Source organism: Lichenostomus cassidix, chromosome 4 (genome assembly GCF_008360975.1).
Source record: "Lichenostomus cassidix isolate B80296 chromosome 4, HeHo_3.0, whole genome shotgun sequence".
Lineage (NCBI taxonomy): Eukaryota > Metazoa > Chordata > Aves > Passeriformes > Meliphagidae > Lichenostomus > Lichenostomus cassidix.
In genome coordinates this window covers 1,805,127-1,821,880 of record NC_139484.1, presented here as the reverse complement: position 1 = coordinate 1,821,880, position 16,754 = coordinate 1,805,127, and the positions used below count along the sequence as shown (strand labels likewise).

General features: G+C 38.4%; 1 protein-coding gene across 30 annotated transcripts in view; it reads left to right on the top strand.

Annotated features, from left to right (window-relative positions):
- CAMK2D (calcium/calmodulin dependent protein kinase II delta) overlaps positions 1-16,754 on the top strand; it is a 123,587-nt gene that overhangs the window by 83,861 nt on the left and 22,972 nt on the right. For 13 of the 30 annotated variants that reach the window (XR_014851466.1, XM_085057571.1, XM_085057572.1 and 10 more), the window contains 8 exons: positions 1,051-1,153; positions 4,747-4,830; positions 5,813-5,907; positions 6,199-6,321; positions 6,987-7,070; positions 7,779-7,821; positions 11,657-11,694; positions 13,240-13,272. Coding sequence is in view for 29 of the 30 variants with exons in the window: in XM_085057571.1 (XP_084913697.1) it covers positions 1,051-1,153; positions 4,747-4,830; positions 5,813-5,907; positions 6,199-6,321; positions 6,987-7,070; positions 7,779-7,821; positions 11,657-11,694; positions 13,240-13,272 (603 nt within the window). In the remaining variant the exon portion in view is untranslated. The remainder of the gene's footprint in view (positions 1-1,050; positions 1,154-4,746; positions 4,831-5,812; positions 5,908-6,198; positions 6,322-6,986; positions 7,071-7,778; positions 7,822-11,656; positions 11,695-13,239; positions 13,273-16,754) is intronic. The other 17 variants (XM_085057574.1, XM_085057579.1, XM_085057584.1 and 14 more) reach the window with 3 other exon arrangements.

Sequence of the window (16,754 nt, the reverse complement as noted above, 5' to 3'; positions counted from 1 at the left end):
TGGGGCCCCAGCACCAGCCTGGATATAGTGAAGTGCCTTGTCACAGGCAACTACAGAAATTGCTTCTGAGGAGTCACAGCAATACCCTTGAAAGTGAGGTTTTGTTATCCTGTAAATGTAGAACAAAACCTTTTTTAAAAATCATGGGGATTGGAAAGAAAGACATGGCAAGAAAATGCTATGAGGGTCACAGTTCTCTGAAATAATCTGTTGATTTCTACAGTACTTTTTAGTTGTATTTTTAAAGGGAACATTCATACAATAAAGTTGTCTTTGGGCAATTTACATATGATGTATTTGCTACCTGGAGTTAAAAGAATTCATTATGAACAGTAGAATGAACACAATTGTTACATTCAAATCCTTTACCTTTAATTGTGCGAGTGTACTGTAGCATTTCAATTCAGATGTGACCAACATCCCCTGAAAAAAGCAAAGCGGCAACTTTCACTAACTTACATTGTTATTTGTAGAGGTTCTCTGCAGGCACAAACATGGGTGTGCTGGTTTTGCTGAAAGATTGGCAATGTAAATACTCCTGTCCTCTAAATACAAATATAATCACAGGGCTGTTATTGTTGAGATGTCGTGCAAAACATTTGTGTTTGACAGTTGTAGGTGCCTGATCCTGCAAACTGCATGGGCTAGGCTAGTCATCAGTGAATCCCTGCCTTTTGGGAGTTTCTTGCCCCATTTTTCCAGTAGTGAACTCTCGGCAATCTCTGACCTGTCCTGTCACACCAGCAGGTGTCACAGCTCCATATGCCCATTCTGGCCATCCTCCTCTCCACGCTGTCCTTAGTCTTGCTGGCATGGGCTCAGGAAGGCTGCTTACAGGCCTGGTGGTTCTTTCCAGATAGGAGTAGGAAGTGCAAGTTTTGCAATTTCCTGGAGAAAACTCATGGGCTTTTTCTCTTTTTCACTCCTCTAAGTATTTGTTCTTTTCCAAACTACCGTAACTAAAAAATATTAAAAAAAAAAAAGGGGAAAACCTCTCTAAAATGTATTTACTTATGTTTTCATCTCAATTTTTTCTCTTTTTGAATAAAGCCTGAGAACTTACTTCTAGCTAGCAAATCCAAGGGAGCGGCAGTAAAACTGGCAGACTTTGGATTGGCTATAGAAGTCCAGGGAGAACAACAGGCTTGGTTTGGTAAGTAAATACTTTTTTTTCCTCACCATTTATTCAGCATAGTGGTTAAACCCAAACAGCCCTGCTTTCACCCCAGAGCGAAACATGCAGCTGTGTGACTCCTTGACCCTGGAAAACCTGGGTTTCCTGATTCCTAGCTTGTCCTAGCTTCTGTCAGCCTGTAGATTGTACTGAGATGCACACAAACCCCTTCTCTCCCACTTTCTCTTGAGTGTCTAGATGGAGAAAATACTGGCAAAGAGCCTAGGAGGGAGACCAGTGGTTTCCCCTCCAGTGCTCAGGTGCGTGAGGAATAAGACAGTAGGGTAATACTGCTGAGTGTGCTTGCGCAGTCATGAAGACGTTTTGTCTGAACAGGTGTCTATCAGCTGGAAACACCTGAAAGTTTGATTCTGAAGCACTTGGGAGTGTGACTTGGGTCAATGGAGAAAAAAGATTGGATTGAGCACCTAAGGCTGTAGCCAGACACTAATTACAGATTGCTGGTTAGAGTTAACAGGTGCCCCAGGGAGAATGGTGGAAAATCTCTAATACTGGTAATTTTAAACAATAGGGCCTGTACAATTATGGTACACATGTCTCACGTGCCACCTGCTTTGAACAGACGCAAGGCATGGGGAAAAATTATTGTAAATCCCAGGTGGAAAAAAATACAGAATAAAATATTTATAGCAGTTGCACGTTCTCCCTTAGAGCAGCTAGAAAGTGCAGTTTGAAATGGAACAAAGTGGTTGTGAGTTTGGAACCAAAGCACAAAGGTTTTTATGGGCAGTGAGTTGGGAGGTTGAGTGTTCACAGCTATAACTACATGTATAAGCACAGGCAGTACCATTGGACATCTGCTGGCAGCTTTATAAGCCAGCCTGTTTTAAATCCTAGCCGTTTTATAAATGGATTTCAGTAATCTACAAAAGACAGAGGAGATTGCTCTTGAACATAACAAACAGCCCAGTACAAAAGGAGTGGAACGGTGGTTTCTTACAATGCCAAAAAATCAAGTAAACAGGAAGCATCTTGAAAAGAATCAGCAGATCAAGGCTGACTTCAAGGATATTTTCTGTACATAGTCTACCTGCAGGTGATGCAGAGGAGGTTGCAATGCCCTATAAAATCTTGCACTTTATTTTTTTGTCATTGATTCTTGTGAAATGCTTGCTTTAGACTCGTAACATCAGGAGAACTTAGTAGAAGGGAACAGAATGTCTTCAAAATATATATGTAAGGAAGAGTCAGCAAGATAATGAAAAGAAGGTAGTCTAGTGGGGCTTAAAAAAAAAAGTGGTACTCGATAAGATGAGTGGGTTCTGTAGCTTTTTTGGAATTTGCTCTGCAAAATCTGTCCAGAGTGGTCCAAGTGCCTTCCTTCAGTTTTAGGATCGCGTTAACAGGGCAGAACATGAAGTCCAATGGACTTGAAATTTTGAACTTTTTCTCTCTTTCAGAAGATTTTTGTGCTTTCTGCTGGATTCTGCAGCACTTAGTGATTCATGGCATGCTCTGATTCTAATTATAGCTCTGCATCAGTATGCTTTTCTTTCTTTTTTCTTTTATTTCTTTCCTTTTTCTCTTTTTTTGGGTGTAGTCCTCTGGTGTGATGGTCCTTTTTCTGCTTGAACCATGGCTGTGCCTCAACAGGAAACTGGCTAGCGCTCTGTGTATTTGAATACAGCGGAATACTTTCCTGGTTTGCATGTTTGCAAAACAAACTTGTTCTTTGCCTATTTGTACAAAGTGTTACAGGGTTTAGTTGAAACCTGCCACCCTCTTAGCAGGTGTTTAAGGTGCTGGGAAGGTGTCAGGCAGGTTGAGCTCAACAAAGCATGGATTTTTGTCTTGGGCCTCTAGACACGTACAGGAATCATACAGGGATAGAAGCACGAGGTGGTGCAATCTTTTCTTGACACTGCACAGTCACAGTTTCCAGCTTTGCAACTTGCTTTAGTTAAAGTAGTTACTACAAGTGGCAGCACTTTTCTGAAAAGTGCACACTTGTTTGGGGGGATAAACACTTGTTTATCCCTCTGAGCAGGTATAAAATTACCTGATAAGTAACAGTTAGCTATTTCAGTTCTTTCTTTTTTACTGAAATCAGGACTTTGTACCCTTCTGTGTTTTAAACGGTGCTTTAAACCACTCGGAACATTCGGGAGAGACTACTTACTAGAGCATGTAGTGACAGCACAAGTGGGAATCACTTCAAACTGAAAGAAAGTAGGTTTAGATCAGATTATAAGAAAAAAATCTTTCCCTGTGAGGGTGGTGAGGCCCTGGCACAGGTTGCCCAGAGAAGCTGTGGCTGCCTCATCCCTGGCAGTGTTCAAGGTCAGGGACAGGATTTGGAGCAACGTGGTCTAGTGGAAAGTGTCCCTGCCCATGGCAGGGGAATGGAACAAGATCCTTTCAAGGTCCTTTCCAACCCAAACCATTCTATGGTTCTGTGTACTAAAACTGAACCAGCTGTTTCTGTTTAGACCTATTCTGTATCTTCAAGACATAAGGTTAGCTAAGTACTGTATTTATTTTTGCTTTAAAGTTTATTTTCAAGTCTTGCATGTTAATGTTCATTGAGCTGTGGTAAGTTTTAGAGTCAAGGCAACTTCCCTTTTAAAATGGGCAAAAGTATTAATGTAGAGCTCTACACCCAAGAAGAGATATGAAACAGCACTCTATTTAAAGCTACTTAGAACATTTATATTTCAGCTTCTCCAAGGAGCTTAAGAAGTGTTTCCTGTGTGATAGTACTCCTTAACAATTCATAGCTTCCATATCAGGAGACTACAAAAACAAGCTTATTTTTCACAACCATATTTTAGCTCTTTTCTCAGTAGAATATACAGAATGTGTTCCTTCATTTCCTCCTCCCACTCCAAAATACTTGGCAACTGCAGGGCAAAAGCTTCTTTTTTTCTGTAGCTGTATACTTTATATGTTATCACCGTCTCTCATGAGTTTTGTGGAATCCAGGGTGGTATTGCACAAATGACATGCAGGCCTTCGTGAAAGCCACCAAATTCTCACCTTTCAAGAATTCCCAAGTATTTATTTTAGGCAAAGATGCCTGCAAGGACATACTCACTGAAATGGTGTAGACTGTTAGTGGTCATTAAGTTTTTATCCTCTGCAGTGTCCTAAGAAAAGTAGTATTTATACCTACATTTTGCATTTCTGCTCAGAGAAAGCAGCACTGCTGGTAATGAATAAAGGATGAAGAACATATGAATTTTAAAGGCCAGATTGCTTTAGAGACGCTTCCTATAAACTTTTGTAAGGAGATTTCCAGAAGTGGAATGACTTCGCAGAAAATAGCTTTGCAGTGGAAAGATTGTATCAGATGTAGGTCTAATTTTGTGCAAAGTATGTCTCCTTATACATAGGAGGATACTCTGGCTGCCCCTCTGCTTTGTTGGTTGGTCCCCCATAATGTCAGCATCACTTCTAGGTCACGTGCCATAAAAAACAAATGGGCAGATGAAGGAGTTCATGGCCCATGGCTTGGGAAATGGTGTTCTGGGTCTTGTGGGCCGAGATGCAAATCATTGGCTTTCTGTAGAGCACATACAGGTGTTGACCAGAGTTACCTTGCCTTTTGACAGGCTTTGCTGGTACTCCAGGATACCTTTCTCCTGAAGTGTTACGAAAAGATCCTTATGGAAAACCTGTGGATATGTGGGCATGTGGTAAGAAATTACTCTGAAAGTCACATTCAGTCCAGTGTAAAGTGTTTTAAGGGTGAGAAACAATGTTTGGGGTACATTATATTCTGCATCAGAAAATAGGTGTTTAATAAAATTCAGTATTAATTTCTAGTAGAGGTCATTGGATTTTTTTGTTACTCTACAAGCTTCTTTTATTTGAAATTATTTACTAAGTTTTGTTATCATGGCATTCTTGGCCATGTCTACACAACACACTTCTAAAAAGTATTAAAAAAATACTGCAGGTGTACAATGCCTAATTAGTTAGAAAACACAACAGTTCGTTCTGTGAGCTGGACATTTACTTTTGGTTCACAACCAGCTTAAAGTCTGATCTGACCAACACACCCCAGCTGCAGGTATAAACTGCAAAATTAAATGTTTTGAAACAGTGCATTCTGAGGTATTGGCAAGTGGCAGGTACCCAGCTGAGAACAGTTGCTGGTTTCCTTATTTCACTTCTTCCCACACTTAGTATTTGGTTGTATTTATGAAAGCACTTCTCTTTAGTGACAGGGAATCATTTCTGTCAGACTAGCAGGTGGTCTTTTCAACTTCCTATTGACCAAATTCAGAGAAATTTGAGTTTTCCAAATTTGCTTTGCATGAGAATTGTTATAGCACAATCTTACAGACACTGGTACAAACCATGATAAAACCACAAGTAAAAAATGCATTTTCCTAGAACATCCACAATCATGGAATATTATTTCTCCAGCTAGATAAACATATTCAGTGTTCCTGATCTGATGTTTTGTCAAATGCTCATTATTGCCTGTGTTTTCCATGAGAGGTTTCTTTGTGAACTCCACTTCTACTGTTTTCCCCAGCATGAAGGGGCAGTATTTTTCAGTGGCTGGGATAATACTTGGGAGTCTTTTGTTTAACATGGTTGTTGGGTGCAAAATTAATTTCTGGAGTTTTTTTCTTGAAAGCTCTTAACACTGGTGTGAATTTTTTGCAGGAGTCATTCTGTATATCCTCCTGGTGGGATACCCTCCCTTCTGGGATGAAGACCAGCACAGGCTTTACCAGCAGATCAAGGCTGGTGCTTATGATGTACGTACTGTGCTCTGTCTATTCAGTTATTTATAATTGTACCTCTAAGCAGGAGCGAAAAGTTAACTGATGATATGGTGGCATAGGAATTTTGCAACATCATCTAATCGTATTATGTTAAACAGACAAGAGGCTGTTGGTCCTCAGCTTTCAGTAGTTTGTAAATGATGATGAGGAAAGGACAGTGCCTTACAATTTCTGAGCTCTTACTTGAATCCAGTACTGGATCCTTAAGTAAAATGATGTAAAGATTGTACAAGACCACGTATGCCTGTCTGTTTTTTTCTGAAGTTCCCCTCGCCGGAGTGGGACACGGTGACTCCCGAAGCAAAAGACCTTATCAATAAAATGCTCACCATCAACCCAGCGAAACGTATCACAGCATCAGAAGCACTAAAGCATCCATGGATCTGTGTAAGTAATTTCCACAGGTTCAATAGGATCATTTGGCAGACAAATCAGCTTATGTTTTATTTCAGCGTATAGTGAAGGTGTCTAGAGGGTAACTTACGTCCTTGCTCGTGCAGCTGTGTAACTATAAATTGTAGAACTGTAATTACACAGATACAGTCAGTGGTGGTCTGCACTGACATCTTGGCTTGGAGGAAGAGCTCTGCAGAAATTAACTCCTTTGCCTTGACTTTGTTATGCAGAAGTTCCCTGCCAAAATTAGAGTGTTATTTTAAATTCTCAGTGAGAAAAAAAGTGCAGGAAAGTAACTTTGAATTAGATAATGCTTCACATCTTCATTTTCTTGAAATCATCAAGATAAGCATAAATGTGGAGGCAGGGAATTCAGGGACTTGTGAAAAGTCAATTTGAAGGCAGCAGAGGCTGCCTGACTGTTCCTGGATCCAGGACTTTTCTCCTGTTCTCAGTATATTTCTCATCATGTCTTTTCAAGTGGGCTTTACACATGGAAAAGGCTGAGTAAAATGAGCACAATGGGATAGTCAGACAAGACAGAAATTAAAGGCCCAAGCTGTGGACCATGTGGGCTGTGATATGTGTTGTAGAGTAAATAAACTGTTAAACATCTGTCTGGGCACCTTAAAATAATTCTTTTCTTCTTCTCTCAGCAACGTTCTACTGTTGCCTCTATGATGCACAGACAAGAGACTGTAGATTGCTTGAAGAAATTCAATGCAAGAAGAAAATTAAAGGTAAGAATGAGAACTTGTGCTTTTTTTCCATGCACAAAACAAATGGTCTAATGCACATTTTTTCTAGAATATTATTCTTAAATGACCTACTGATAGAAGATCAGCTTTTGGCATGAAGATCTTAAACTTTTCATGAAAGTGAATAGAATTTACCATGTTTTTTATAGTTCAAAATAATAACAATCATCTCTTTTTAGACACACTAAAAGTATTTAGACACACTAAAAGTATTTTGTTGAAGGAAAATCCTTAAGGTTATTCTTCTGAATTATGCTTCGTTTTTTCCTGGCCAGACAGGATAACTTTGCAGATGTGAACTTGTCTAATGTGCACATTACAAATAAGCTCCTATTCCTCCCCACAAAAAACCAAAAAATAATCTAAGGACAATAGTAAAGTCTCATTCAGCCATGTATTTTGAGTAATTGCTGAGCCTCTGAATACCCCTAGCTTGTGCATTACATGCTGACAAGTGGTAAATACTTGAAATTATCAAGATTGCTGAAAGGTGTGTAATTAGGATGAAATTACAATTTATGCACTCATGACATGGCATGTGAGAGGTAATGCACAGACAGTCCATTCTTTCAGGGTTAATTCAGTAATTGGTGTAGTTTACTCGTGTATTTTCCTTTTTGTTGTGTTGTATTGGCATTCAGAGTTTTACACAAGTGTGATCCTAATTTGAGAAAATGTGTGTGTACACAGGGGGCCATTTTGACAACAATGCTGGCTACCAGAAATTTCTCAGGTATGTTCATTGAGCTTCAGATTAATGCAGTCTTTATATTGTGATGTCTGTGAAGATTGAGATCTAATTAGGATTCATTCAGGAGCATCTAAGTATGATACATCTTACGTTGTTTCCTTTGATGAGGCAAACAACAATTTAATCTCTTTGGGCCAAAGAGATTATCTTGTAGTGAAAATCTGATTTTTCTGTAGAATTTGAGCTCCTTCCCTGCTTTCTGATTGTTACCTGTCAAAAAACAGGCAGTGTTTTCATTCCTGTTTTGGTGCAGGAAAATTGAAAGTTGTGCATATAGCTCCACATGCATAAATATCACCAAACAACATTTTAAACTTACCTATTTTTGTATGTGTGGAAGGTCATTCCATGATTCTGTTGCACCGTGTATTAAAAATAAAATCAGTACATGTTCATTTCTTTATTGCTTTGCTAAGGAGTAAGAAATGTAGTAACATAAGCCCCCATTTTCTTTCTCTTCTAATGCCCAGCAGTGCCTAGCTGGATGTAGGAAGAGTTGTTTCCTCTTTATAAAACAGTTTTGTCATGATGACTCTGGAGGTTTAGATCTTATACGAAACAAATTTTTATAGCAAAAGCTAAAATACGTTTGCAGTTAGTAGAGTTAGAATTGTCCTCAGTAGTAGAATTGCCAGAATATTGATGCTGTGTTGAATTTTTCATTTTGCCATTTGAGATTTCTAGTGAATAATGAAATAGAACACCAATTCTAAAAATCTATAATTTTACATATCCTCCTACTCTGTGATGTAACTATTGGAGTGTAACATAAATTACTGCACAGACAAAAACATGATAGTGCTCTGGGCATGTTTTGAATAATAACAAGCACTGACTCATCCCAAAAAAATTACATAATCATGAATGCAAGAACAACTTGTTCAATTTGCATAGTACTTGAAATACAGTTTCTTTCTTAGTTAAGTTCCCTTGTTTAATACACACCTAAACACAGAGGACTCAATTTATCCAAATTACCTTGAGTTAGTGCTTAATGAATTCCAGTGTCTGCCAATTCATTTCAAAGGTGGGAAGGCTGTAGGCTGCACATCTTGTAAAAATGAATTACTGTTAAACATCAAACAAACAAATCATTCCTCATCCCTCTTCATAACTGTCACTGTCTATATATGTAAGGATCAAAGGATCAAATTCAGCTTCCACGAACCAAAAAAGCTGGAGTAGCTTTAAAACAGTATTTCAGCATGAAAAGCAAACAGGGTTTTTGGCTTTTTTGGGATTTTTTTCACCTGACATCTCTTGTTTTATACCATAGTGACCCATATTTTTTCTTGATGACATTTTATTTTTTCAATTTCTTTGTTCATTGTATTTCATTTCAAAGCATGCTTATGAAGGTCATTTGTCCATAATGATGTGGTTATAAAAGTGTTTTATTTTCCTTTTTTTCTTCCTTTTATGTGGAATGTATATTTCTTGTGAGGTAAGACCCTCAGCACGTGAAAGGAACATCTTTTTTCCTCTTCTTGATCCAAACTGCTGTTTCTCTTCAATCACTTTAATTTCTACATGTTGTCACAAGCCATTTGTTTCCAGTCTGCTTTCTGGCGTAGTAGCACTGCCTTAGGTTTTATTTATAGTCCTTGCTTGTAGTTGCAAGAAATCTCTCATTGTGGGCTTAATTTAGAATATGCTGATTGCTTTGCTCCTGCAAATTCTTTAAATATTTCATTTGTATGCAGTATCTGTGATTAAAGAAAGATGAATCCAAATACTATTAAAAATACATTTCAAGCCAAAGGCAGCAGAGTCACAGAATATGTCCTGTAATGTGCAGTACTGCATAGTAATCCATCCTGGGCACATTCCGAAGGACACGCCGGCAGAGCCATACACGCTAGAAATACTTGGTGTTACTGCTTGTGGTGCCCTCATTTTACTGCCTTTCATTTAATTGTATACATAGAACATGTAGTGTTTGTCAAGCCTTAAAAGAACTCAGAAGTTTCATGAACAAATCTAGCAAAAGGACCTACAGCAGCCTATAAGAATTAATTTATGTTTTCCCGTATTTCTGTAAGTGCTAAAGGTGTAAAACAGGCTTTGAAAGCAATTAACTTCTGGGTTTTTTGTCCTTAGGTTTCATAAATATCTCCTTCCCTTTGCTTTCCCTAAATAAATTCCTGAAGTTAATGGAGTGCCCACAATATTTGTGGTAATGTAAAATCTAAGGCCCTCTTGCCTCAGGTCCTGAAAGCACACATCCCCACGGGAAGGGTCCTATCTCCGAAGTGTATGGAGAACAATTTGGTTTCAGTATTTACTTACGTGTTGCTGTAAATAAAAGCATGCAGTGGTCCTGCTGCACAACACAGGCACATTTATTTTTGTTCATTTTAGCTGTAAGCGTGGCCTTGTGGGAGTTCTAACGGTACTGTTGGCTGATGTCCATAATTATTAAACTGCAGGGCTGATATATTAATGAAGTTATAAACATCAACCTGGCTTTACTTTCCAGGGTTTTTTTTTTCATGTAAACAACACAATAATGGACATTAGTCATTTCTGTACAGTTGCTGAGGTGGTCGTACGTTTCCTGTGCTCTAAAATGAGCACTTAATGCAGATGTAGCTGGAAAATAAGCCACAATTACAGGAATTACCTTCAAATGTAATCCACGTACTCAGTAACTCCAATATCCTCAGCCAGTCTGAGCAGCCTTGGGCTCACAAGGTCCAGTTGGTTTGGGGTTGAGGGGGGGGTTTATTTTTGATAAGGATGCCAGTAATGATGGGAGCTCCATGTCAGGACTGTCTCCTTTATATGTAGAACAGCAATTTCTTGCAACCTAAGCTGTGGAACACTTTCTCATGGGAAGATTGGGTCATAAACAACAATGAAATCGGAATAACGCCAGGCTTGTTGTATAATTTATTATTCTTCAAGTCTTTGGCAGTGCTTCATGAGGCATTTGCGCTTTAGTGAATAGTTTATATGGATTTGGTAGGTCAGCCAGCATGTATTTCTGCTGTGAATGTTTTCAAGTTCAGAGCTGTGCTGTGCTTGTTTGCACGTTAGTCTTCCAAATTTAGTAAATTGGAATTATTTTGTGCCAGTTTTAAGTGGTAGAATTTAAAGCCTGACATGTGAATGACGGTATGGCAAATGAAATTTTGAAGGAATTTGGTCAGTGCACAACATGATTCAGAAAACAGTAGGTTTTCTTCATTGGGAGATGAAGCAAAGCCTAGAATTGGTTATTATTGACTCAGGGGCACCAACTCCCAGAAGCAACCCTTTGCTAGCAAATCATCCTTCCTTTCTTCCTTGCCCCAGTGCTGCCCTCTCTCGCAAGGAGGCTGATGCTATCATGGTGGGAAGTCGCCAGAGGGGGATGATGTACACTGATACCATCACTGAGATACCAGTGAGCTCTGCAAACACCTGGTCCAAGTCCTTGCCAGCAGAACAATACCTTTTCATAGCCATATCAAACTATCCCCATCAACAGATATAAATATATTGCAGTTGAGAAAATGAGTATATCCAAAGCTGCTGCTTTTACACTCACCCTGCTTCCATTTCCTCTCTGCCACCCAAGGAGCTCTCTCCTTGTATAAGTACAGTCAACCTACAGCTTTAATCAATGGAAAAAGAGATGGTTGATAATCCTAAGGATTAGTAGTTTCTTAAAGATTTCATTCCTCGTGCTCAGAGAAACAAAGCAAAAAAAGGAGGAAGGAGGAAATAAAAGCTGAGAACATACCTGGAGCTGGGAGGTGCTGGGGGTTTGCTGCACAGCTGGGTGACCTCAGGGGAATCACCTGACACTGAAATTATTTGTCTCATTTTACAGCAGCCAAGAGTTTACTGAAAAAGCCGGATGGAGTTAAGGTAGGTTAAACACCTGCTTTCAATTTAAAATGTGTATTATTAGTCTCCACCTATCTGTAACTTCTGCCAGGTTTTAGAATTGATTATTGCTATTTCTTTCCTTCATAGAATCTGTTAGTAAGTGCTTCTCACTAGACATTTGGAGTGGTTAAAGTTAGTAGGTGAAGCTTAAAAGTGAAATAAATACTTGAAAAGCCAACATTAAGTAAGCAGAAGATAGAAAACTGTTGGAGAAAATAAAATGCTTTTTCTTGCTTTTTTAATGAAGGATGATTGTGTAATTAATGACTCAAGTTATCAATTACCTCATAAATAATGGTTTGGTGGTGGGCTTTTTAGGCATCAGTGTTTATGTGCAGCTCTGTTGCCTCAGTGTTTCCCCTTGACTTTCCATTAGACTTCGTGGAAGACCAAAAGTGTACGGGTAGGCTTGGCTCCACATGAGGTGTGTTCTGCCAGATGTACTTGCTATATTTGGCAGAACTTGAGGGGTTTACTGTCTCAAATCAGCTCATCCTGACTAAGAGACCTTGCTAAGAAGGGAACATTTTGGCAGCTTTCGTACATGCTTTAGAGTTCCTGTTCTCAAGTCACCAGACCCTGCAGGAGGAGAGATGCTTCACAAATGAACATTCTGCATAAATGGTTTGGAAAAAAAAAAAAAACGGGGAAAAAAAACGCTCATCAGAAAATATATTTGGGTTTTATTGTCAGAGGACTCTTGAAGATTAATATAATGCCTCAAGCTTTCATAATAAAATTCAAAAGATACTCTTCCATGCTCTGTGTGTTTAGTCAGAAGGGTGTCTTTGACCTGAATTTTAATTTTCTATTTAATCTTAATGTCTTACTTTTACAAAACATTTTTAAAACTTGCTTAAATACCAGATTCACTGTATATTTGTGCTTGCTGTCTTGACATATGCACACTTTTCCAATCAAAAAAATCCCAAGCCTGACCTACAAAGAAATGAGTACTAGAAGTACTATTTCAGTGCTTCTCACTGCCAAGCAGTAGATATCCCAGTCATGGAGAAGCACACATTTGGAACTGTTCTATCACTGCTGGAAAGCCCTGAACGTATTTCATTGTGGAATAGATGAATTTTATGCACTCTCTCTGACCAGCTTTTCCTTTTTAAATATCATTCCTCCTACAGGTCTACGATGGTATTTGTTCTGTCACAATCTCTATTATAATATGGGAAACAATTGTTGCCAAAATTTTGCCTAAATTGCACTTGGTGGGATTCAGTACTTTGGTTTTCAGCACATGTTATGTGTCCACTGTTATTCTGCATGGTCATGTGGAGCAAAGGGAGTAAATGTACATCTGGGGAAGTCTGGTTTTGTAGTTTCTGTTATTGAGATACTCCATTGCATTTTTCCACCCCTTCCTACAGCTGTAGCTGTCTTTTTCTTGTTAAAAAAAAAAAGTAAAAAGAAAAAGCCAAAAGAGAAATATACTGTACTCCGTGCATTGATACTGCAAATCCAACCAGTCACGTTTTCTTCTTTTCCTTTCTCTCTGACTGGTCAATTCAGAAAAGGAAGTCCAGTTCGAGTGTTCAGATGATGGTGAGGATCTTTATCGACAGATTTTTTTTTTCCTCCTGTGAAACGTTCACACTTAGAAATCAAACAGTTGCATTTAGCTTTGTTAACATACTGTGAGAACTGCAAGACTTAAAAGTACAACCTTGTGAATTCTAAGCCTGCAGTTGCTATATGCCATCCACGGTGAATTGTTCAGCCATTCTTTCAAGCAAGTCTTTACTTTTTTATAACCTGGGAACATACAGAAACAAAAAAGTAGATGTAACATCAGCCAATGCAGCTGTTCTTAGTAAATAAGAATAGTAACAAAATAGTAATCTCGTAACAGCCTTCTCTTCGTTTTTAAAACCTCCTTATTTTAAAAGCTAATAGTATTAATATAATAAAATGTAACACAAAACACATTGCACAGTGATATGGTACTGCATTAATCGAGCCACTGTAGCCCAAGATGCCATGCTAAATGCTCAGGGGTAAAAAAGCCAATTTCCCAGCCTTTCCACACTAGTGTTTCCCAGCCAGCATCCTTCACAGCTCAGGGCTGTCCCTGAAGATGTCCCAGCTGACAGTCTCAATAGCTTTTCTTTCTCCTTAACCTACTCTCCAGTCTCATGTTCATTTGGCCTCCGTGATCCCACCCGATAACTTCCTCTATTGCTGTTTTTGATGGTTTTGAATGTGACCTTTGGGTGGGCTCTGCCCATGAGGATCATGAGGTTCATGAAGATGGGCTCTGCCATCTGCTGCTGTTGCCAGTTAGGTGTGAGCAGCTGTGCAGCTCACACTAAAGCTGCTGGTTAGGTGTGAGCAGCTGTGCAGCTATGTACATAAATCCTCCCTTCCTTGGGTGAACCCAGAATTCCAGTGACAAGATCCATGGTGTCCAAAGGAGGGACACCAGGAAGGTGCAGTGTGGGTATTGCCAGGATCCCAAATCTGAAGTATGCATTAACTTTTTGTTACAGAAGTACCCTGTGAAAGATAAAGCCCCAAGATTCAAACTTTGTTTCTTAAAATATTTTTATATTCTATGGAAAAAAAGCCAATAAGGATTTCTACAGTCATGCCCAGCCGTTTGGAGCGTGTGTGTGTGTGTGTCTGTCCTACACTACTGTCATGCCTTGAAGAGTGACTTTTGGCAAGTGATGGAGCAATAAAGTGTTCTCCTTCTTCACAACAAACAGAAGGCCACTGGTTGAGCACAAATCAACTTTAGAGTAACTGTTTCATATGAAAACATTGTACTCCTTTTGGAATGATATCCCCCTGCTATTAAAAATACATGCAAAATGCACCACGTGTTCATAGATTAATATGTCTCTGTTCTGTGAGAGAGAAAGCATGTTCAGCTTATTGCTGTTTTCTCTCAAAGTTTCAAAGGATTTTACCAAGTTCTGTTTACACGGAAGAAATAACTATTTTGAATCACATTCTCTCTCTCTCTCTGTTCCTAATGAATGCTGGATTCTTGATATCTTGCTGAAGAAGTTTTGAATAGATTTCCTGCAGTTTTCAGCAGTAGCTGTAATGAATATTGTTTATTTTCATAGGGCTTCCACCAAGGGAGTATGGACCCCAGCCTGCTTTCCTTACTCAGGCAAAATTGGAATTGAATTTGACTAACCTGTTTTCCTTATGTATTCAACAAAGAGCACTCATTTGACGTATCACTTGAGTTTTGGTATTAAGCTACTACTGAATAGGACTGTATGAAATTTGGTGAAATCTTCATTTCTTTCCTCATATTTTTCCTTTATGTCTGTTTGCCTTTTGCTACGGTCTTTTTATTCATAGTCTCTCAATGACTACCCTGTCATAAAAATATGAATTTGTAGTTATGCGACTTGGTATGCTATTTTTCTCTTGCTTGGAAAGTTTAGTGTGCAGCCTTGTTTGTGTTCCCACTATCCACAGTTCTCCTGTAAAACTTTCATTTACTGAAATGGATGGGTATTTTTTAAAAGTTTCTTCCTGAGTAAGGAGTTCAGGGTTCTGCCCATCTCAGAATCCCTTAAATATCAAAACAAGTAAAATACTTGCCAATATGTAGGTCTCCCCATGAAAGACTTTATGCACAAAGGTGTTTGTTCTCTACCTGTCCTGACTTCAGATGCTCCTACAGCTTACAGCTGTATTGCACGTAGAGAAATGAAATTTATTTGACAACAACGATGCCAAGTTAGGGCATAAACACTTGCAACTCAATAACAACTCATATTTTCCCTTACTTACAATTTCTGTAGAAAGACCATTGTTTAAAAAGTAACTGCTCCTCATCCTCCTGCTGTAGAACATCATGAACTTTGCTTTTAAATCAAAGAAAATTTTTTCTATTCTGTGTGGGAAAATGGTTTCTCTCACAAGTATTATTTAATAACATTTAGTGTGACATAATGTTCCCTGATTAACTAACAAAACTACTTTACATTCTTCAAAGTCAGTTAAATGCTGGTTAAAATAAGAAAATTTGCAGCCCGCAATTAATTACTGCAAATCCTGTTGACATTTCCATAATTTAAACATGTCCTAAGTAAGACTCACTTCAGCTGCAGACTCAATTCCTGAAATCCACAAGTCAGCTGCCACGCCTGGCTGAAGTAAAATAATCATTAAAAACTGCTGAGGATATGGAGTCTGTGAATTTTATTTCTTTCCCTTCTGTGAATTTAATTACATTTTTAGAAAAATCCATTAACAAAACAATTTCAGACATTTCTTTCTTCACTTTGCACATTTATTACTAAGTATTATGACTAGAAGGTTCAGTAGAACTTGGTTTTTTGGATCGAAGTCTTTTCAGATGATCTGTATCTATATACCCAGTTCTGCATGCTGCTTTGGACCACCCTTGTTAAAATTAGACATGACCAAAATGTACATAATATTTTTTCCTAATTATTATTAGAGAAGAAAAAAATACATCTTTAAAACCAGTTTTACAATACTTGAATCTTGCTTCTTAGTTTATGTAAAATGTGGCTCACTACATTATTTTTAATATTTCTCTTCTTCCCATAACCCATGGTATTAACGAAAGTGAAATCTTTTAAAAATGGATTTAAAGCATCAGATACTTTTAAACTTCCTGCTAAGCAGTTTAATTTGAATTAATATTTTGTACAGATGAAAGCCAGGAGGTGTAGCACTGTGCTAAGCTTAAGAAATATCATGATGACCTACATGCAAAGTTAAACAGAGAAATGCTGATTGCTGCAGTGAGACTACAGGTGCCATAGTGGGAAACCTCGCTCTTCCAAGTCATAGTACCAACACTGAGAAGCTGCCAATCATTTTTGTTAAAAATAGCACCAAAAAAGCTTAAAGGGCACCAGTCTCTTTCTAGCATCAGTCATATTTATTCCAAAATGAAATCAGAAGTCAGTAGAATGAATTACAGATTCTTGGAGGGCTATGAATAACCAAATATTTATGGTAGGGATAATTATTTAGTAATGAAGAACTATTGGGTGCAATGACTTAACACCATTGCATGCCATGAAATG